Raw genomic sequence first — 23,918 nt, forward strand, 5'->3', positions numbered from 1 at the left:
TTTTTATCATCTAATGCAGCGCCTTGCTTTATCCACAACAGGAACAATGGATACCAAAAAGCTACACATAAAATCATGAAGGTAAAAGGAGATAAGGATGACTATTGGTAACAGAATAAATAAAGCTAATGAGTAGTAAGTGTAAGCAAACAGAAATGCTACAAAAGTACTTCACAAAAACATTTTTTCCTTACATACCTAGGAGACTGCCAGTAAGAAAGAATATTAGTAGGGCCGGATGCAGTGGCTCATGCCTGTAATCCCAGCACTTCAGGCGGCCAAGGTGGGCAGGTCACCTGAGGTCAGGAGTTCAAGACCAGCCTGACCAACATGTGAAACCCTATCTCCACTAAAAATACAAAAATTAGCTGGGCATGGTGGCACACCTGTAATCCCAGCTACTCAGGAGGCTGAGGCAGAAGAATCACTTGAACCCAGGAGGCAGAGGTTGCAGTGAGCTGAGATCACCCCACTGCACTCCAGCCTGGGTGACGAAGTGAGACTCTGTCTAAAAAAAAAAAGAACATTAGTAACACTCTATTGCTTCCTATATTATAGCACAATAGTGATATATAAGTTTAAAATTCAAGTTCTAAGATAAGCTAACAAACAAAATATAAACATTTTTAAAGTCAGAAGCTTAAAATGGGCAACAAAAATGACAACCTTCTTCTTCTGAAAACCAAAACAAAACCCTTTTGTCCTTATCCAAATTGCATGTTATCATTTGGGACTGCAAAGCTTCTTTGTTTCCTTTGTTTTTTGTCTTGGTTATGCATCTATGCCATTAATTATTCTGGAAATAAAAAAGGTGTCTTTTAAATAGAAGTTTTACTGATAATATTTTCATAGTTTAAGTATAATCAGGTGAAATATAAACTACTCACAAGCTTACTTTATGTTAAATACAGAAGTATTCCACATTTTATCCAGTTACACTAACAAACAGCTATCAAAGTCTTTGTATTTAAGGATAACCAGTCTACTAATAGACAACATACAGGACAACAAATATTATCATAAAACTGTTTTTCAGTAAAAACAAAAAATTGTTCTTTTCAGACTTTACAGATTAAGAAGCCTGTGGCAAACAATGTAATGAAGAGGCCAGTTTCATACAAAAACTGTATGTTAATCCAATAGAGTTTACTTCAAATAAGTTATTTTATTGGGTTGCTAAGATAATACATAGGATTCAAGTCTGTGGCTGTTATCTGAAGGGACCGTTATTTGATTTCTGTGCTTGGCTGAGAAATACTCTAAGTATCTTGATGAGGCTGCCTTTTAAATAGAGGCCAGTGTTAAAACTAGAGCAGCTACTGCCACAGGACACATGCATATTTAAATACAATTTAAGAGTGCAGATCAATCACAGAGAAGTTTCCTACGTGGTTTTTACTTATTTCTTTTCTGGTTATTGTCTCTTAAATCATGTCACTGCTAATTAACAATTCCATTGGTTCCGAAAGAGAAAAATAACAGAGAAGAAAATCCCAAATTTATTCGTAGTGGTTGAAATTTAGGTTAGTCTGAACAAAATCTGAATCACTTAAAAAGCAATAACTACTACATTTTAGGCACAAAGAGTCACTCTATCTGCAAAACAGTACACTTACTTTTACAAGAATATTACGTGTACAAATAAATGTTCTTTGCATTTTGATGTGGCTTATTTTTAAATAGAATTAGAGATGTCTTATGAAATACTGCTTGTATTACAAATTTGCTTAGCTAATCGTTTTTTCAAACAGGTAAATTTCAGCCTAGACTTTGTTAAAAAAAGAAAAAAATAAGTCTTTCGTATTTAGAACTCAATTACTATAATCCATCCTACTTACACTAAATAAAAATAAAAGACAAAATTAGTTACCAAATACTTTCATTTGATAAATTTCTGATAAAAAGATAGTTACAAATAAATGCAATATATCCACCTTACCAATATGAGCTCTGTCAGATATAATAAGCCTTTTTTCCCAGCCTTCTAGTCCTAGAGAGAAAGGGAAAAAAGATATATTTAATTGAATATTTTGTATAGCAGTTTTAAAATCTTAATTTCTTTTTTTTTTTTTTTGAAACAGAGTCTCACTCTGTCACCCAGGCTGGAGTGCAGTGGCGTGATCTCAGCTCACTGCAAGCTCCACCTCCCGGGTTCACTGCCATTCTCCTGCCTCAGCCTCCCGAGTAGTTGGGACTACAGGCACCCACCACCACACCTGGCTAATTTTTTTTTGTATTTTTAGTAGAGACTGGGTTTCACCATGTTAGCCAAGATGGTCTCGATCTCCTGACCTCGTGATCCGCCCGCCTCGGCCTAAGATCTTAATTTCTTTAGAAATATGTCTAGACCAGGAGTGGTGGCTAATGCCTGTAATCCCAACACTGTGGGAGGCCAAGGCAGGTGGATCACTTGATGCCAGGGGTTCGAGACCAGCCTGGGCAACATGGTAAAACCCCGTCTTTACTAAAAATACGAAATTAGCTGGGCATGGTGGTGGGTCCATCTAATCCCAGCTACTCGGGTAGCTGTGGCATGAGAATCACTTGAACCCGGGAGGCAGAGGTTGCAGTGAGCCAAGATTGTGCCACTACACTCCAGTGTAAGCGGTGGAGCGAGATGCTGTCTCACAAAAAAGGAAATACAATCTCTAAAAGTGTTTTTTACTGAAGCAATCATGTTTGTATCTTTTCTTCTGTATAGGATACATCATGTCTAACAAGAGTTTTCTCACATGTCATTCATTCCATACATAAATTCACTCACACGCTATCTTTCCAAATGTCTTGCTCTAAAAGCTCCAAATTCAAACCAGTCACATCCACATAAAATACTTCTAGGAATCCAAAAGGCAAATGGTAGAAAAACATCATGCTGGGGAGGTTAGGTACCTGGCCGGGAGAAATTTGTTAGGGGAGGTTAGGTATCTAGCAGGGAGAAATTTGACAGAAGGGAGTTAATTTTAGGAATGGCATCCTTTCCCAAAAGATAGTTATAACAAATATGGGCTGGGTGCGGTGCCTTAAGCCTGTAATCCCAGCACTTTGGGAGTCTAAGACGGGCAGATCACCTGAGGTCAGGAGATCGAGACCATCCTGACCAACATGGTGAAACCCCATCTCTACTAAAAATACAAAAATTAGCCGGGTACGTGGTGGCGGACACCTGTAATCCCAGTACTCGGGAGGCTGAGGCAGGAGAATCACTTGAACCCAGGAGGCAGAGACTGCAGTGAGCTGAGATCGTGCCACTGCACTCCAGCCTGGCAACAGAGCAAGACTCCATCTTAAAAAAAAAAAAAAAAAAAAAAAGTAAAGAAATAAACTTTTTGACTAATTCTTCTAAAGTACTACTGTCAATTACTGTACTTACTACAGTGAATTGTGAGATATATCTGTCTCCCCATTTAACTGTGGAAGACCTAGAGGAGGGGCTGTGAGTTTTCATAGCACAGGGCCTGTTGTCCAGTAAGTGGTTTTAAAAATTATTTTTGGCTGAGAGCAGTGGCCTATAATCCTAGCACTGTGGGGGACCAAGGCAGGAGGATTGCTTGAGGCCTGGAGTTTGAGACCAGCCTGAGTGACACAGAAAGACCCCATCTCTATAAAAAAAAAAAAAAAAAAATTAAAAAACCTAGCCAGGCATGGTGGCATGTGCCTATGGTCCCAGCTACTCGGGAGGCTGAAGCAGGAGGACTGCTTGAGCCCAGGAGGTAGAGGCTCACTACTGTGTTCACGTCACTGCACTCCAGCATAGACGACAGAGCAAGACCGTGTCTCCAAAAAAAAAAAAAAAGACACTTGAATGAACAAATGAATCCAAATCGATGTTTTTCTTTAAAGACAATACAAATTGCTAAACTGCAAACATTTCAAAACTAATCTTTAACAATGAAAAATTTGTTTTTACCTGAAGATTTGTTTTTAAAATATATTCCTTATAGGTTAAGGAGGAGAACCTCCTTGGTAATGTGCTAAAAGGTAAACCTGGAACACTGAGCCTCCCCTCTCCGGCTGTTTTGACACACAAACGTATTCTAAAGTTAGTTTCGGAGATACAATAAAGAAAACAGGACCACGAAATTCTGTAAAGTAGACAAAGAGCAGGGTTGGATAGGCTAGAAGGAAAAAGGGAGTAGGGCAAACTTATTAAAGGAGATAAGAGCAGAGGGCAGCATCAATATAAAAATCACAGACTAGGTCACAGGTAAAAACGCAGAAAGGAGAAAAGAGATGGTAGCAAAGACAGGGTTCTATAAAATCACATTTAGTGGTTAAGAACACTTGAGGACAGATTGCTACTTTTAAACCTGAACCGGGCGGGGCGCGGTGGCTCACATCTGTAATCCTAGCACTTTGGGAGGCCGAGGCAGGCGGATCACAAAGTCAGGAGTTCGAGACCATCCTGGCTAACATGGTGAAACCCCTTCTCTACTAAAAATACAAAAAATTAGCTGGGCCTGGTGGCACGTGCCTATAGTCCCAGCTACTCGGAACACTGAGGCAGGAGAATCACCTGGACCCAGGAAGCAGAAGTTGCAGTAAGCCGAGATCACGCCGCTGCACTGCAGCCTAGGTGACAGAGAGAGATTCCGTCTCCAAAAAACAAAACAACAACAACAACAACAAAAACCTGAACATACTATAACAGTAATTGAGTGTTTTAAATGTGAGCTAATCCAACGGGAAACTAACTATACTAATGATTTTCCTCAATTACGTATTACAAGTTGAGTCTCCTTTATTCCAAATACCAGAATATTTCAGATTTCAGATTTTTTTTGGACTTTGGAATATCTGCATATAAATAATGAGATCTCTGCGGGGTGGGGCTCAAATACATACATGAAATTCATTTATGTTTCATATATACCTTATACACATCAATTGAGGCAATTTTATGCAATATTTTAAATAATTTTGTGCATGAAAAGTTTGTTTCCTCCTCCTCCTCCTTCTCTTCCTCCTCCATCCTCCTCCTCCTCCTCTACCTCCGTCCTTCTCTTCCTCCTCCATCCTCCTCTTCCTCCTCCATCTGTGGTTGTTTACCAACACCAACATTCTTGACTCTGAATTTATATGCTACTGATAAGTAATCATTTCCTTACACTTATTCACACACAAGTATTTAACAGTAAAAAATATGACATACCACCAATACAGTGGAAAAAATGTGTTCTGGGTAACTAAGCAGTACAGCAGCAGCACCGGAGTATCTGCATCAGCTGGCAAACAGCAGCAACAGCAAAGCAGGCTTCCAGTCTCCACCTGTATTCTACATTTCATTTATTACCACAGTTGGCACATCCAGCTAGTACACATGCCACTTTATTACCTTCTGTGGGCACGCTTGTGTGGGGGATTCTGGGCATGCATGGAAAAGATATACAAAAGCTGAAAGGGGAGAAGGCCTCTTTTCCCCTGGAAACACTGAATAAACTCTGTGAGTGCCTATGTTTGGACTGTGACTCGTTGCATGAGGTCGGGTATGGAACTTTCCACTTGTGGTGTCATGTCTGTATTCAAAAAGTTTCAGATTTTGGGAGCATTTTGGATTTCAGATTTTTGTATTACGGATGTTTAACCCGGATTTGTATTATCAAATTCCCCTCACACCCTAATGAGACGGCCAAGGTTAATGTAAACACATCTCTAAAAATCCAAGAGATCAGGAAAGGCAAGAATCCAGAACTATTTATTTTAAGAAGATGGGCATGGATATATTGTATAAAAGCAGGATTTACTTCATTTAGAAGGAGGGACCTAAACAATTCCCCTTACATCTGTATAGCATGGGGGAAAAAAAAATTCCCTTTTATCCCTGAGTTGTAGCAATGAAAGGACAGCTCCAGATCCTCTAGAAAACAAGACTGACAGTGTGCAAACTCAGGAATTTCCTAGTTTTGCCACCCACATATTGTAATTCTAGCTACCTTAAGTTTGCAGATGACCAATGTGTAAAAAAATCAGGACTTAACACACTGACATAAGATGTTGGTCTTCTGTTTAAAACACTGTTTATAATGAATAAAACTTAATAACTAACATTAAAAATTTGTCTATAGTAGCCCGAAATTTTAAAGTATAAGACAAACATGTTGTTTGTCTGGCATAAGATCCTAATAAAACTTTACAAAGAACAACTGGTTACCAAGCAGACTCATTCTTTCATACCTTTTCCTTTTTGAACATTTTTCTCTGCTTCTTCAAACAATCCAGGTAGATGAATTACCACACCATTTCCTAAAGGAAAACCAACAAATCTCAACCATAAACATCTATAATTATAACTCAGACATATGTAACTTAAAGGACATTCTGATTTACCAGGGTGTTACCACAGAAATGATTCCAAGTTTTACATAGCAGTATAATTTAAATACATAATGGAACATAATATAGTGAATATAAAATGCTAGAATTATACTCAATGAAGTTGAAAATTTCTTGGAAACAAAGTGAAATATGTTTTTGAAGGAAACTAATTATGTAATTTTAAGCAAACGGAACATGGTCACAGTACACGCTAAATCAGTATCTTTCAAGTTGGGGAATCACACCCTATTAGTGGTCATAAATCAATTTAGTAGGTTGTGATAAGGACTTTTAAAAATTAAAAGGAGAGTAGAAAAGATCAGATTGCATCATTTGTTGTAAGGGTTCAAAATGAATTCATGAACCTCTCGTATTTCTTACTATGAGTCATGGTTGAAAGTATTTGGGGAAAAAAAATTTGGAAAACTGATTCAATGATGTAATACTTCTTTACAGAATTAAGATTGTCGGTGAGCACAGATGAATGCAAAGTAATCATTCCAAAAAGCATTACTGTTAAAAGACGTTACAGTGACAAATAGCCAAAGTCATGTATATTCCAGAAGGTATCAAGGTCAAAATTAATAAGCGATCAATGAACCATCTGGTCAGTGAGAGATGAAATCAGTTTTGACGATAAAAAATAAATGCCATTATCAACTGGTGGGGGGGAATCTCCATGCAGTTCAGTTTATATACTTACCAATGAATGCAGTGACATTTGGATTAATTATTCCACTGGGTAAGAGATGAAAATCATATTCCACAGAATCCACAACAACTGTATGGCCAGCATTATTTCCTCCCTAAAATATAAGATAGGGGAAAATTGAGCCTGATGATAAATATGACAAATAACCTATCTCCCTCCAAAGTGAATTAATGACTTTCTGCCAAAAGGTCAGCCTAAGAGAGCCCAAATATTTGCCACCTCTGCTGATTTGTAAAAGGCTTTAAAGTAGTTTGGCTGTCTCCTTTCCCCACTGTAGTACACTTGAGTGATTATCCTGAAAGAATATGGAAATTGGGGAATTCAGGTTTCTGAAAGACAGAAAATCATATTCCTTCTTAAAAGAGAGAAAAAAAGTAAAAAAAATACATAGAGCAATTAGTCTGTCTTTGGCTATGGAGGATTATGGCAAGCTAACCATGATATTCCATCTGCACACACACAAAAAATCTCTTAAGATAGAAAAGAGTAATCTATCCAGTTACCCCAACTTGATGTAAATATTCATATAATTCCCATCGTCCTAAGAGTGTGTCAAGCAACTCTGTGACCTGAAATTTGTATTCTTACATGGACTTAACAAGAATCTCCCCCAAATATTGGTTATCCTTGGCCTCTAATTTATAAACCAGTCTTGTAGGTTTGGTTAGTGACAGATCCCTAGAACCTGCTCATCTCTGGATAAAGTAATATCCTGGGTCAAGGAACTGCTAACACTGAGAATCATACTATAAACCCATGATGAAATGTCCATTCTATGAAGCTTATGCAGAAATAACAAAATGGAAAAAGTCAAATTACAAAAATTAGGTACAAAGGAGACTAAATATTAAGTAACCAGATAACTTTTCTAATTAATAAGTTTAAAAAACATGGAAGAAAACACAAGTTTTCACACTTATGTCAGCTGATTACATATTATGTTTAAACTTCTATACAATATTAACACACTTTTAAAAGTGTACTTGGGATGTATTTGCAACAAATAAAAACTTTAACAACATCCTTCTATAACGTTAAAAAATACCAATCAGGGGCCGGGCGCGGTGGCTCACGCTTGTAATCCCAGCACTTTGGGAGGCCGAGGCGGGCGGATCACGAGGTCAGGAGATCGAGACCACGGTGAAACCCCGTCTCTACTAACAATACAAAAAACTAGCCGGGCGTGGTGGCGGGCGCCTGTAGTCCCAGCTACTCGGAGAGGCTGAGGCAGGAGAATGGCGTGAACCCGGGAGGCGGAGCTTGCAGTGAGCCGAGATGGTGCCACTGCACTCCAGCCTGGGTGACAGAGCAAGACTCTGTCTCAATTAATCAGGCCGGGCGTGGTGGCTCACGCTTGTAATCCCAGCTACTTTGGGAGGCCGAGGCAGGAGAATGGCGTGAGCCCGGGAGGTCGAGACTATAGTGAGCCGAGGCTGATCACGAGGCTATTTTTTTTTCATTTTTAATTTTTGTTGCTACGTAGTAGTACATATATTTATGTGCTGCATGAGATATTTTGATACAAGCATATAAGTAATAATTATATCCAGGTAAATATGGTATCCATCACCTCAAGCATTTATCCTTTCATTGTGTTACAATCTAATTATACTCTGAGTTACTTAAAAATGTATAATAAATAAATTACTGTTGACTGTAGTCCCCTGTTGTGCTGTCAAATACTAGATGTATTTTTATCTAACTATATTTGTATACCCATTAACCATCTCCCCACCCCACACCCCACTCTTACCACTACCTTTTCCAGCCTTTGGTGACCATCCTTCTACTCTCCATGACTTCCATTGTTTTAATTTTTAGCTCCCACAAATAAGTGGGAACATGTGAAGTTTGTCTTTCTGTGCTTGGCTTACTTCACGTAATATAATGACCTCCAGTTTCATCCATGCTGTTGCAAATGACAGGATTTCATTCTTGTTTGGGTTCAATAGTACTCCACTTTGTTTATGTACCACATTTTCCTTATCTGCCTGGGTAACGCTGCGAATTATTCAAGGCTCATGGGCTTTTTAGCTAGTAGGTAATGAATCCTGCCAGAACTGGGTCCTTCCCTTCAAGGTAGCAACTTCCCTTCTGGCCCAGGGTATGTCTAGAAATTTGTCCTGGAACTAGGGCCTGTGATGGGGAACTCAGGACTCCGCCCAGTGCCCTGTCCCTACTGTGGCTGGGATCCAAACTGCAAGACCAAAATCCTCCTGACTCTTCCCTCTCCTCTCCTCAAGTGGAGGGAAGGAGCCTCTCCTGGAGCTGCATGCTGTGCTGCCTGGGGTTGGGGGAAGAGGGGCACAAGCACTCCCTTGGCTACCTTGGCTGGTGTCTCACTAGGTCACATGCCCCCCAAGTCCACTGGCTCCAAGTCCAGCACAACACCAGGACTTGCCCAAGAATTGTAGTCTTTGTGGCCCAGACTATCTTCCAAATTTATTTAGGACCCCAGAGCACTTTAGCCTGTGCTGGCTAGGCTTGCTGGAACTCAGGTTCTGAATGCTAGGATGGGCAAGTCCCCTCTGGCTAGGGCTGATCTAAATGCTCCCTCCGTGGGCACTGGCTGAGTTCTGCCCAGTGTTGCTTTCTACTGTGACAAGGGCAGCACTGAGCTCCAATGCAAAGTCCTACGATCACTGCGTTCTCCTGCCTCTAAGCACACAGATTCTCTCTCAGTGCCCCATGGTTGCTGGGGGTGGGGAAGGGGTGGTATCAGCAATTCAAGACTGTCTTTCCTACCCTCTTCCATGCCTCTTTCAGTGACAGGAAGTACTGTGATTGCTCACCTGATTTTTGGTTTTTATGAAGGTGATTTTTTGTGTGGATGGTTATTAAATCTGGTGTTCCTGTGGGAGAACAATTGGTAAAGGGTTCTGTCTGACCATCTTGCCCCATTGTGCCCAATTCACAAGGTTATTTTTAACAAATTGAATGTTACTACTTTTACCAAATCATCACCAATTATGAGGTCACAAAAATGCTAGAAAAATAGGCCCTGCTAAAAAAAATCTTATTATAAGTAATCTTGCAATAAATTTCCTGGTATATATTATTACTTCACACTTGTGTAATTTTATCATCAATTCTGATAGAATCCTAGGACATATATTATACACCAAAAGAACATTATTTATCTTTTTGTTTGTTTGTTTTTTGAGACGGAGTCTTGTTCTGTCGCCCAGGCTGGAGTGCAGTGGCGTGATCTCAGCTCACCGCAAACTCCGTCTCCCGGGTTCATATCATTCTCCTGTCTCAGCCCCCGAGTAGCTGGGACTACAGGTGCCCGCCGCCATGCCCAGCTAATTTTTTGTATTTTTAGTAGAGACGGGGTTTCACTGTGTTAGCCAGGATGGTCTCGATCTCCTGACCTTGTGATCTGCCCACCTCGGCCTCCCAAAGTGCTGGGATTACAGGCGTGAGCCACGGTGCCTGGCTAACTTAGTCTTTTAAAAATAACTCACAAGATAATTCTTATCTGGATTTCAGTTCCTCTTGTTACAAATTACTAAGTTTAATAAATTTTTACTAAGTTGTTATAAAGTATTTGGTAATTTTGAGACAACAAATAAGGTGTTATTATCAAAGCCAAACCAGGTTTTTTAGAGATGGGGTCTCACTATAGCCCAAGCAGGCCTTGAATTCCTGGGCTCAAGTGATCCTCCTGTCTCAGCCTCCTGAGTCCCTGAGACCACATGTGCATGCCACCCTGCCCAGCTACAACCAGTTTATTTTTTTAAAACCAGTTTTTAGGCTGGGCACAGTGGCTCACACCTGTAATCCCAGCACTTTGGGAGGCCGAGGTGGGTAGATCACAAGGTCAGGAGACTGAGATCATCCTAGCCAACATGATGAAACCCCATCTCTACTAAAAATACAAAAAATTAACTGGGCATGGTGGCGGGCGCCTGTAGTCCCAGCTACTCGGGAGGCCGAGGCAGAAGAAAGGCATGAACCCAGGAGGCGGAGCTTGCAGTGAGCCAAGATCATGCCACTGCACTCCAGCCTGGACGACAGAACAAGACGCTGTCTCAAAAAAAAAAAAAAAAAAAGTTTAAAAAAATTCACCATTTGCTCAAGGTTAAAAATAAACTACACTAATTTTTGGAGTAGACCCTTAAAGTAGGTCTCCTAATTTACACAAAATTACTTTTATAGATTTACCAATATAATCATTTGATGAATTATTATTTGACAATTATTACTGGTAGTGAATGACAAATGTTCTTACTGTGTAACAATAGCTTCCTCTCTTAGCTAATATTCTACCAAGACAGATAGTAATGATGGAATTAACCATAATAAAGAGATGATGGTTGCTCTACACACACACACACACACACACACACACACACAATTTTTTAGGCAGATGGTTGTGATGGATGACTTTAGGGGGAAAAATTGGCTTAACTCCCTAAGTTTGTCCAAGTTTATAGGTAGCTCAGGCTGGAAAGTTCAGCAGTAAAAGACTTAAAGTCACACGGTGGTATAAAGTTTGCTCATTCAAATATTAGTTATTGAAAAATAATCAACATTTTTCAATAACCAGTATTACATTGATCATTATACGGTTTAAATATCATTTAAATTGTTTCAGTATGGAAATATGATTAAATATACCCAGAAACACCCAAGATTATCCCATGTGGGATTTAGGGGAAAATATCTAAGTGCTTATTTATATTTGGTCACTAGTGCTCTGTGGGGCAGTTGGGGTATAACTTTTAATCTTGAAACGCACACTACGCAGAAGGGTCTTGAGGTGAACTGAGAAGGAGCTGCTCATAAGGAGTTTCTTGATGAGGTAATCTATATATGAAACAAGTTTTAGTATACTGTATTTTATAAAATGCAACAGATGAAGAAATTTGAAATGCCTATTTGGATGCTAACCTAAAATATTCGGATTATGTAAATACACAAAATTCGCCTTGGGAGCTCAGGCAATTGTCCTCAAACAGAGATTATACTGGTTCAAGGAGAGGTCACGTATTAGCAGACAGCAAAACAAAGAATTTCAAATATGAGCACCATAACCAAAAACAGTTTCAAATACGAGCACCCCCTCAGTCTCCCACCTACATATTATAAGGGCAGATGGAGCTGCTCCTACATGGGCCCATGGGCAGCTCTGTGTAATATGTGCCAGAATGAGCAACAGCAAGGATGTGTTTGATTAACCATGTTTCATGATTCTCCCAAGTAGCACCGGGGAGGCCAGATAGTACCAAACAAATCATGGGAGATATTTTGTTGTTGTTGTTCTACTTCTAACGGAAACATACAATTTCCTTCTCAATCCAAATTTTCCACAAACCAAACTTGGTAAGTTATCTCCCACAAAAGTATTAATCTTATAATCACATTAACAGTTACACTACCTCCCTCCTGCTTCTTTGCCAAACTCCCATAACACTTACAGTCCCAGTCACTCTCGTAGCATTTAACAAATACTTTTCATTATCACAGCTGTATATTCTATATTACTTAACAAAAAAATAGAATATGTTCAATTAATAGTTATATAAACAAAGGGCTGTGGAATCTCAATGTTGTTTCTGGATCAATTATATCCAACAGGGAAAACATTTAGTAATAAATCTCAGATATAATTTTTTGAACTTTTTTTTCGTAGAAATAAGTCATATTTCTGAGTTGGTAAAATGCTTTTCTGAACAGACATTTTTGGTACCTGGCACAGTTAACCAAATATCTGTCCATTTTTGTGTAGCCTTTATACAGTACAGATTTCACTGACGTCATCCTTGCATCTGAATATTAAAAACATTTGACATTGTTCTTTTCAGTCCTCACAACACCCCTATGAAGTAGGTGCTACTGACTCCATTCCACAGATGGGGAGGCCTAGGCATGGAAAGGTTTAGTGGCTCCTCACAAGCCACGTGGCAGGGAGGCGGAGTGGCAGAGTGGCGGAGCGGCTCTCCAGCCCCGTGCTGACACCGCCTTCACATTCACACTTCCATCAGTGCCACAACACCGCATGGCAGAATTTCAGGGTGAGGCCAATTTTTAAACCATTTTAATTCTGAAATATACCCCCCAGCAACACCCCAAGAAACAAAAAACAGCATGAGTCCACAAGTAGCTATGTGGCAGGTTTCTCTGAGGAAAAGCATAAGCTTATAATGCCTTATATGATGTTCTTCTTATATTAAATACCAAGAATAAATGCATGTTAATTTTATTAGGGTGAACAATAGATGAAAGAAAATTCAATTGCAGTCACAAAAGATCCCCAATATAGTATATATTTTACCAATTTTCTTTGACTGCTATTCTTACATTAAGATGAAATACAAAGAAAATATTAAATAAGCTTCTTAATTACCAGGAAAAAATGTATCTCATCACAGAGCTATGAAATAAACTGGAGCATCATGATAGAAACAAAAAGCAGGACTAAAATTCTATGTTCTCAAAGCTGAAAAGCAAAGTTTCTGATGTATGCTTTTAGTTTTTACAATCAATACATAGCTAATTTTCATTATTTTAATTAAGGTTAAAATAATAAAAACCAATTTAACTCTATTTTTTCTTCCAGAAAAGCACTACAGGTCAATACCATATTAGACTGTTGGAAAACAATTTATAAATAAGAACAATCCAGAACAAATGCTTCGTCATACCTTATTTTCCTATACAAAATTAACTCCAGGTTAGTTATAGCTTTTGTATGCTCAGTCCCCCTCCTTTTCCCTTACTTTGCAAATCATAAGAATCATCCCCCCAGCCACAGCGAACTGATCCAGGCAGGGAAACATGTTCCAACCTGAGCCAGTCAGCTCCTCTCCCTTGGGAATCTGAATTTGAGTATTGAGGAGGAAAGCAATAGCAGGCTGAGACGCCTGTCACCTGCGGGAAGCATCCTAAAGAAAAAGGCTGCCAGTTCTAGCTGCTGAGATTCCAGGAGCAGCCTTCATCTCAGGCCACCAGCCTGCTCTTCCTTTAAACAAATCCCCATTTTGCTTGAGATAGTTTCGTTCCATTGCTTGCAAACAAAGAACACAAATGATTCACAAAACAAACTTACTACAACATAGTATATATACACCTTGCTGAGTTTACATCTTGTACTAGTGAAACTGAATATTAAAATGATTAATTGCTAGATATTAATAACATTTTATACTGTCAAGGACAATACTTTACAGCATTACTGCAGGATATAGGAATGATATAATAGTATTTAGTTATTTTGTAACTGTTCTCAGTTTTTCCATGCATTCCTTTTCTTCCTAATTTGATGTTAAGTTTAAGGAAGTTGGAAGACAAGTGTTTTGAATTTTCTTTCCATGACTCCTCAGAACCAAAGGCTGTCAAATCCAATTATAGAATAACATTTTGGATCAGGAAATGCTAATATGCGTAAGCTTCTAGCTAAGAAGCTCCAAAGGTACAGGGCAGGTTAAAAAAAAAAAAAAAAAAAGTTTGGAAAGGAATTAAATGATATTAGTCTACAAAAGTGACTCTTGATTCTTAACTTGGTTTTGCTACTGGGCCTTCTCCTTCCCCAAATCACTCCTTTCTTTTCTCCCCCAAGTGCATTCTGCTGTGGTAGAGAGATGAAGGAAGTGAATGATCCTCAGTGTTGTAAACCTGAAACAATGGTCTCTTTTCCAGAATACAGGCCCAAGTGTCAAGGGCTAACAATTTCATGCACAAAGCCCAAAGGGCTTTTTTCAGGCTAGTTAGGCCCTGTGTCTTATCTTTGTCCTTTTGCTTTGAATACATGAACAACGTACTGTAATCACAGAGCTCAAAATGAACATCAGGAAGTCAGTGACCACTATGGATTACAGTAGAGAGCAGTAATGTCTCAGATCCCATGCCCCTGAACTATTTCAGCAACCAAAAAAGGGTTGCTATTTTTTTTGTCTAATCTTCAAGCTTCTTAAGAGCCTTCTTTGGAGTCAATGCTTATTATCTATGCTGCTTTCAGGGTAAAGATTGTAAGATCTGTGTCTCCTCCTTTCCAGATGAAACATGTTACCATTCACCAAAACTAAAGCACTTATCAATCCACAGCAATAAAGCAGTTATAAATGATGATTGTTCTTTCATGAAAGCCTTCACATAACTGCAATTAGCTTATGATTCCAAAGTAGAGCAGGTTAAGTTACTACCAGCAAGTTGATCAAATTTAACTATTCAGCAGTAACCAGACACACTAGATAGCAAGAGAAAAAAATATACAGGGTATCTAAATTTCTTTTTAGCAAAGATATCCCAGCTCAGTTATCCATTAAAGGTTTAAAGGTATCCACTTTCCTTTGCATGATTATAGTTACCTTCTAGTTTCATACACACATAAATGTCACAAATGATGAAAACCTCAGATACCTTATATTTTAGACCTTACATTACTATTATGAAATAACTTCTCACAATCAAACTGGAAAGGGACTTGGCCTGAGAGGATCTTATGTTCCTAATTAAGAAGCTTTAGACTCTGGGTACCAAACTCTAATATTCTTTCACACTCACCAAACCAGGGTCATAGATGAGAGCACAAGACACCCAACCAAAAATGTATAAACCAATGATGTCACACAGCTCTTTGTAAATGTTTGATAAAAATTCACCTAATTACATTCATGAAAATATTTTCTTAAAAACACACTGAAATTAAACTACAGACTTCAAGCCAAAAAAGTTTTCTCACTAATAAAATCCTTCCTTTAAAAAAGATGTTAAAACTTAATATAGACAAAAATCTCATTTTTAGAAATCTCATGGAGCCTCTTTTTAAAAAAGAATTTTATTATATGAATCAAATATAAATTTTGGTTCAATGTAAAGAACTATCCCATCCCAGAGCCAGAGTAGCCACAGGAACTCCCCTGCATTTATTGTTCTTTTCATTGCTTTCAGCAGGCAATACTGAATGTTGATGTTTCTGTTGATAAAAGTATTGCAATAGTCACCAATTTTAATTTATCAATATGTAGCTCATCCATACTAATCTTTAGTGTCAACATCTGACACAGTCCCTGAGAGATAAGATAGCTGGATTCGTATCCAGTTACAGCAAGAAAGCTATTAAATATGAATTTATTGGTTCATTCTAGATTTGCTCTAGGCAAGTTTTCCTTAGAGATACTTGTAAATATCCAACAAACCCATCCATTCCCACCAAAGTTAAAGAAACAGAATAATTTTGATCAGACACCACTGAGATGGTCTCATACACATTTACAAACTCACGCGTCAAAAGTAGACCTGACAGGATACTGTATTTACTAACTGCAATAGGACATCCTCATTGACTGAACATTGAGATTTACTGTCCTCAGCGGGGAAAAACTAGTTACTAGAACCCTACATGGCATTCAATCGAAATATGTTGAGGAAATACATGAAAAAGGTATAAATATGTTACCTATTTTCTCCTAAAAACAAGAGATAAGATTTTAATATAAATGAAGCCTTTGAATGGTACAATGTAAAAAATTCCAGCTGAAAAACTAAGTAACAAATGTTAATCCAAGGAATGCTAGGAATTCCACCTTAAATGTATGCCCCAGTCAATTAAATTGTCCAGAGAGAGGTTAAAACAATTACAAGAAAGGGTTACTATCACTTATTTCAAATAAATTTCCAGGGGTGATCTTGCCACCCAGAATACATTGGTTGAGTATTTCCCTTCTGCTTCATATAGTATTAGGTGCTACAGAATAAAAAAAGGAAGAAGTCCCCTTTTTGAGAAAATTTACATTCTAGTAGAGAAAGCACAGTAACCAAACAGAACAAGATTTAACCAAGTATAGTATAACAGACATTGGTAAATACTTATATACTAGGGAAATGCTATAAATGATATAAAAAGAATCAGAAGACGGAAATAGCAATTGTTATAAACCTGGAAGAATGGCTTACCTTAAATGCTAATTACCTACTATCCTTAAAATTATGGGAAGTAGTCTGGCAGATCATTTTAGCTGTACAAGGTTAAGGCATTAAATAATGCTAACATTATTTTCTTTTAAATTATCTTTCACCTTTTCTATTTCAAGGAGAAAGTTTCAGTTTGCTGCTGGTATGTCTTTTATGCTTCTTTAACACTGACTAATAGTGGTTTCAGATCTTCAGCAGATACTTGTATCTAGCTAGAAAATAGTAATATTTTTTCAGTATGTTTATTTTTATAGCAAGCTTTTATAAACATATATCAAGTGATGGGGTGTGCTTTCCCTTATAACTAACTTTAGTATTTTCTCTTTTTATTGACTTTAAAGCATCGGAGAGAAAACACAGGGAATACTGCTCTAGCCTTTCCTGATCACAGGCAACTTCAGGTGTGTCATTATAATCAAGACCACCAAAGTTACTTTCCTCAAGAACAATAAATAAGCCTTTGCTTAAAGCCTGGTATAAACTACTATAGTTTAGAAGTTTCTGTAGTTTCTACTCAGCAAAATAAAGAAAACAAAGCACAGTATTTTACTTTGAGAGAATTGGGGAAAAAACAGTATTAGGCTTCCTTTTGTGATGCCAGAAAGGGACTTTCTTGGTCCCATACTTTAACCCCTTGAGAAACTTATTAAACTAGTACCTTTCTCCATCCCAACCTTCTCAACACTTTTGCTTAAACAGCAGTTGTCCCCCAGATTGTGAGCTCCTTGTGGGCACAATCCCTGCCTTTTTCAGATTTTTGACTCCCAGGCTAAGTGATCCCCTGCAGATATTCAATGCTTACTAGATGAATGACCTGTACCCAGGGTTGGGCCTCTATTTAATTCTTCTCTCTTCTTCTTAAAATAAATATTGATTTAAAATTAAGGCATCAGTAGCGGTTGTCCTTTGATGCAAGTCCTACATATTTATGGATCTGGGGAACCTACCAAGTTATAAATAACTCCCCATAAATCCTGAATCTGAACAACACAGGCCTTAAGCGCTGTAAGAGTGAAAATGCCACTAGGTTTGCATCTATTGTTTCCAAAAAGGCATTTTATATATTAAAATTTATCATTAAATGCGATGCCAGTTTTTCTTTTTAAAACTATATTTTATGTTGGGAGAAAGTCCTTATGATTCTGCTGGCGAAATATGGATCATTATGTGTACATCACTTCTGGAGAAACAGTGCTGAATAAAATTTGAACTCATGACATCAATATGGCAGAATATATTAAACTCTAACAAAGGACATATTTTCACTAACACACAAAACTTAAGACATCAAACAAGGCAATCCAAGCTCACAATGTCTTACTGTTGATTTTTTCCAGCTCTCTATACACACTCAGTAAGAACTTCAACATTCCAATTTTATAACCTAGGGGAACTTCATTAAGTAGATGCCAGATTACTAGGGCTAACCAAATAATACGAAGTTACCAAGGTAAATCACAAAAGAGATAATGCTTAAATCTATTCATTACTCATCTATTTTTTGCTAACAAGACTAATAAAGAATCCTAATGATACACTCTTAAAAGGCACTAGAAGAACATAAGGATTCTATAAGGAAGGGAGTTAAGTAAAAAATATACAGGTGAGGGAAGTCTGCCTAACAAGGCCCCTCATTTGTTTCTCCACTATCTTCAGCTAACATTTTAAAGCCAAACTTAGTTCCTTCTCAATCACTTCTCCAGACTTTCCAAGGGCATCAGATCAGGTTGGTCCATGACTTCAAGACTACTTTCTCGGTAACATTAGTAACACCTTCTCCAAGCTACAAACTACTTCTAATATTTCTCCATAGAATATTAAAATTGAGGATCCTTTAGAATAAATACCATAATGGTTGTGTTCTCCAAACCTTCTTACAACCCATAGTGTAGCTCAACCTGAGCTATTTCCATATTAACGAGATGTCAAGATGTCAGTGAAGGAGATACACAGGCCTCAGCCTCTCTCCCCTTCTAGACAGCAAGAAAGTTCGGTATTCGGATACGTCTTCCCCACAGCATGACCAGATCTGAATGTAAGACAAAAGGTAGGTAAAGGCTGGATTTCTGGAGTATTGCCTAAGACAGTGCGGGGCAGGAATTTAATGGCAACACCCTGCAGATTGCTAAGGTACAAAGTGTGTTGCCAGAGGGGTGGAGAAATAATAGGCTGGAAGGGAAGGAGGGAGAGGTGGTAGTGACGGTTTCCTAAGAGGCAATTAGTGCAACAGCTATTTCAGAACGGGCAGGGTGGATTTCTAAATGAAAACAAAACAAAACGAAACAAGGTAAATCAGAGAATATTTGCAGTATTTGCATTTAGCTTTTTAATATACCTGTGATTTCATTGTTTCTGCATGCTCAAAATGGTATTCAAGGGGGCCTATAACTTACTAGAACATATACAGCATGGCACCATCATATCATGCCATGTATGTTCAAAAACAAATATTCTTGCAACCTAAACAGATAGCAGCTAACTTCAAATATTACATTATGCTTTGTTTTGAACGTGGTTATTGCTCATCTACTTAGAATTTTGAAACTGGAGAGGGTTATCTGAGAGCCTTTACAAAGGTCTTACCCTGTATGCTGCTTCAAAGGAAACGACAAATAGGAAGAAAGCTTACACTGAAAACCACGTGTCTCGCGTTAGAAGTACATTACCACCTCGTTTTCAGAAAGTTCACTTTCGATGTCACCTTAACAATGCAAATATTTATTTCTAAATACTCAATTTGACATCCATGTATTTACTTCCCTCACTTTTTTTGAAGAGAGAAGGGATTCCTTCCTCTGGGACCAACTAGTAAAAGTAATTTCTCCTTAACTTTAATGTATGGAGCACACTGTAAAAACAAAAACAAAAATAAACTCAGGGCCCTAAAACAACAGTCCAAAGCCCAGAGGTGGGTGGGTTTGGATGTCAACTAAGTGCACCAGAGGAAGCAAAGCACTGCATGCCACGGTCCTGCAGATGGGGGATCGGTAAGTCTGATTTCAGGACGTTTCGAAACGATCCACTTCCACTCCGCCGCCCTGGGCGGGGTGGGGGGGGCGGTGATGGGGGGGTTCTGCCGTCGCGCCGGGTCTCCGCCCGCAGTCGGAAGAGTTGGGAGCAGGCCTCGGGCGGTAGCTCCTCAAACTCCGACCGCATCCCACCTCCACCCTGGCCTCAGCCCCGGGGCTGAGCACCACTCCCCAGACGCAAAACTGCAACTCCCAGACATCGCGCATCTCCCAAAGGCTCCCCGCCAGCCCACCTTTTCCTCCAGGGCCACCCCAAGTTTCACCCGACGCTCCCGGTCAGGGGTCCCCGACCTCCCGCCATTTCTCCACGTAGCCGCAGCTCAGGACAGGAGGAGAGAGGCTCAAGGTGACACCTCATTTTGACCAGTGGATCCGGGTTCTGGGTCCGAGTTCCTGGGCACCAGGGAGCCAGGCAGCCCGAGCTCTCGGCCCCGGCTTCCCATGAGAGGCCCGTCGCCTCACCTGGCAGCGGCACACGATGTCGGCGTCCTGCGCCAGCAGATCCACCACCTTCCCTTTGCCTTCGTCGCCCCACTGCGCACCGAGCACCACCGTCACTCGGTTTCCTCCGGGCGGCGCCCTGGGGCGGCCGCAATCGCCGTTGGGCAGGGAGGATGCCGCCGGGTAGGTCTCGGCGAACGCCATGGCTCCAGTGACGCGAGGAGAGCCCGAAGGAGAGGCGGCCGGCGAGGAGTGAGCGAACTGAACTGCTCTGCGGCCGCCAGCCACATGCAGAGGAAGAAGGAGCCAGAGACCGGCCCCGCCCCCGCCCCGCCGGGCCGCCACCCTCCAGCCAGTCCCCGCCCCGCTCTCCGCCACAGCCCGCTCAAGGGGGTACCATGACTGCCCCGCGCAGGCCGGCCTCGGCAGCACCGCCCGCAGGAAGAGGCCCTGGTGGCGGCAACCGCCGCCACCCCAGACCGAGGCCACGCCCCTTCCGCGGCCTGGCGCGCCACTCCTGTGCGAAGCTCTCCAGCGGAAAAGGTCAGGGGCGGGGCTTCGAAAGCGCTTCTCCTTCAGCACCCCGCCTACCCGCTCTACCTTTCGGTTTCAAACTGGAGAGGCGCGGAGGCGCGTGCGGAGCGTCGGACTACAACTCCCAGCATGCAACGCTCTGGTCTGCGGCGGTGTATTCTGGGGCCACTGTGTCTGCCATCTGCAGGTTTGTCTGGATTTGTCTCTATTAAGGAATGAACGTGTACAAAATATAAACTGTGGAATTTCGCAGTACAAACAGCATAAAATCGGAACGTGTAAGTGTAGAATTGGAAATTAAAAGTCTGGAAGTAACAGAGATGGGGACAGGGATCAAAAAAGACAAAATTCAAAAGTAAGTCAATAAGATAAAGGACATGAGACCTGAAATCAATAGATCAAGTAAAGTCCTAATCCTCATTTTACACAGTAGTAACAATGGCTCAGAGAGGAGGAGTGGATTACGTATGTCGCATATAGTACATATATGCAGATATTGTCATGCACTTTTTTTTTTTTAATCCCCACAAACATATAAGGTAGGTGATCCTCTATTATCCTTATTTTACAGGATTTAAAAGCTGGGTAACTTGCCCTAGTGAGGCTTGAATTGGTACTTCGATAATCTGAGTCCAGAGCCCATGTCCTTCCTGTAGATTCCACTGTCTCTTGGTTACAGTTGTAACTAGATTCTGGTGTATACCTACTGTTCATCTAATGCCCTTTCGACTCCAACACGAATTAACTATGATGTTTAATTCTGATAAAAGGTGCTTCGAAAAAAAGTGGGAATGGAATCACATTATATGTACCGTCTCCCAAATCACCTGTACATACTGTATGTTCACTAATGGTCCCTAGAGCACACTTTAGTATTTTATTTCTAGTCAATGAGTTAAGTCAGGAACATTGAGAACCTGCTATTAACTAAGTAAGTGTCCTGGGCACTGATAACATAGGAGAAATACAGATACAATTTAGCCCTCAAGGATTCAAATTATTTGGTCTACTGATTAGTAAACAAATTAATTATAATACTATGTGATAATTGGTGTCTATCTTGGCCTTATTACAAGATCACAAACGTTTTGGAAACAAGAATGCCATCTATTTCTTTCTAGTCAAATGCCCGAGGTAGTGCTGAGCAGATAGTAGATACTGAATAAGCACACATTACTAGTCATTTCCGTTCAATTTTTAAAAATTATTTATGGGAGACTGATTTGAGTAATAATAAAACTCTGGTTTCCTGCACAGCTAGCTCTACATGAATTACTCTTTCTCTATTGCCATTTGCCTGCCTTGATGAATTGGCTCTGTCTAGGCAGTGGACAAGGTGAACCCCTTGGGCGGTTACAAATGTGGGGGCTTGTCTGGGATTGCCGTTGTGGCTACCTGCTCGTGGTTCAGTGGCCCCCCTCCAGCGATGGATCCAGAAGCCTGCCCAAGCGGCCACCCAGTTCTCGGACTGGGGGCTGACTCTGGTACTCTCTCTACTGGCGGGGCGCTGCCAACCCAGTGTGCATGGATTTAATTGCAATGGAGAAATAGTCCTGGGGAGACATCCCTTAACTGTAGCCCTATCACAGGGTGTCTGTCTGTAGCCCCACTGCAGGGCGGGGTGTCTGGATTGGTGAGTATCCTAGGTGCTGCCAACGCCTCCTTTCTCCCAACTGGTTCTGTAGCCTTATGGTGAGGTGTCTGTAGCCCCATTGCAGAGTGTCTGTTCGGCTCCTGGGGGGTCTCATTTGGCTCTAACTAGTAGGAAGAGTCCAGGTTTGGGAGACTTCTCCTCAATCAGGAAGATGTCAAGGAGGTTTCTCAGAAGAATAGAAGGATAGTTTGGAAGGGATACTCCTGGAGGTCTTGGTTAGGGATCTGATTGGGAAGGCCTGTGTCCTCTCATCTTTGTGTGTGTTTGTATATGTGGAAGGGATCTCAGAAGAGACTGCTGATGGAAGTCCAGCAGGCCTAACTCAGAACCCTCCTTATTTGTCTGGTCACATTTGATGAGCCCTAGAGAAGGCTCAACAGGCCTGTCTCAGGGTGACTATCTGCTCTTCGTCTTGCCCAGAGACCACATTGTGAATTACCGTTCGGAGGTCATCCCTCCCCACCTGGAGTGCATCAAAGACAACAGGGACCGACGGGAAAAAGTTTCTGAGCTTTGCCAGGCTGATATTGGGTGCTGAACGAGGTGGCTAATGTGTGTTTTGCTGTGTGTGTTTTGCTGGGATGGAAAATGTTAATTCGGTTCCCCATGCAGCCCGCTGGGCAGCATCTTGCAAATTAAGAATCTCATCTATGTTTCCATAAAACAGTAAAGGGTGATTTTCTCTTGTAAAGTGGCTTGAACCCCACAGCTATAGCACAAGCAAGCAGGGTCATCAAAAGCCACTCCATTCTTCTGGAAACTGCAGAGAAAGGGAATCCGGAAATCTGGTATGCCGGCAAAAAGGGTATGAAATTCTTACTGGACCGGTTTCTGGTCTCTGTCTCTCTCTTTCTCGGTAAATAGTAAACTGTTTGCCTCCTCTGCAAGGGTTTGATGAATAGAAAAAAGGATTTGTGAGACTGGTCTTAGGCTGTAGCAAATCTGGTGTAGTTTTGTGCTAAGAATTTGTCTTTCTGTGTTCTGTAGTGGAGAGATGGGTGTCACAGGATAGAACGTGGGTGTAGGACCCCGATAAGCCTGCTTTTCAAGCCGGCTTCGCAGGCTGGTCAGTTACAAACTTTGCTACAGGTCCCTGAAGCCAATACTGTATGAAATTTCTCTGTCTTATTTTGTGTCCTGAAGAGCTTAACTCTGTGACCACGTGGAGATACTTCCTCTTGGTTTCTGCCATCTAGAAGACAGGAATTTGAGGATTTTTAGGTTAGCCCTAAGAATTTTCTTGAGCAGTTAAAAGCCTTTGCAAGCTTGAAACTGGCTTCTGTAGGCTCCTTCTGGGAAGAACAATAGAAACTGCTCA

General features: G+C 40.4%; 1 protein-coding gene across 3 annotated transcripts in view; it reads right to left on the bottom strand.

Annotated features, from left to right (window-relative positions):
• ADSS2 (adenylosuccinate synthase 2) overlaps window positions 1-20,749 on the bottom strand; it is a 43,193-nt gene extending 22,444 nt beyond the window's left edge. The window contains exons 1-4 of one of the 3 annotated variants that reach the window (XM_032136528.2): window positions 20,434-20,749; window positions 7,016-7,118; window positions 6,172-6,240; window positions 1,940-1,990 (exon numbers count right to left, since the gene is read on the bottom strand). In XM_032136528.2, the coding sequence (XP_031992419.1) occupies window positions 1,940-1,990; window positions 6,172-6,240; window positions 7,016-7,118; window positions 20,434-20,616 (406 nt within the window). In that variant the 5' untranslated portion in view covers window positions 20,617-20,749. Of the gene's footprint in view, window positions 1-666; window positions 786-1,388; window positions 1,410-1,939; window positions 1,991-6,171; window positions 6,241-7,015; window positions 7,119-20,433 lie in introns of those variants that run through there. The other 2 variants (XM_032136529.2, XM_058430494.1) reach the window with 2 other exon arrangements.
• Between the last annotated feature and the right edge of the window lie 3,169 nt (window positions 20,750-23,918).

The sequence above is a fragment of the Hylobates moloch genome, unplaced genomic scaffold, assembly GCF_009828535.3.
Source record: "Hylobates moloch isolate HMO894 unplaced genomic scaffold, HMol_V3 SCAFFOLD_18, whole genome shotgun sequence".
NCBI classification, from domain to species: domain Eukaryota; kingdom Metazoa; phylum Chordata; class Mammalia; order Primates; family Hylobatidae; genus Hylobates; species Hylobates moloch.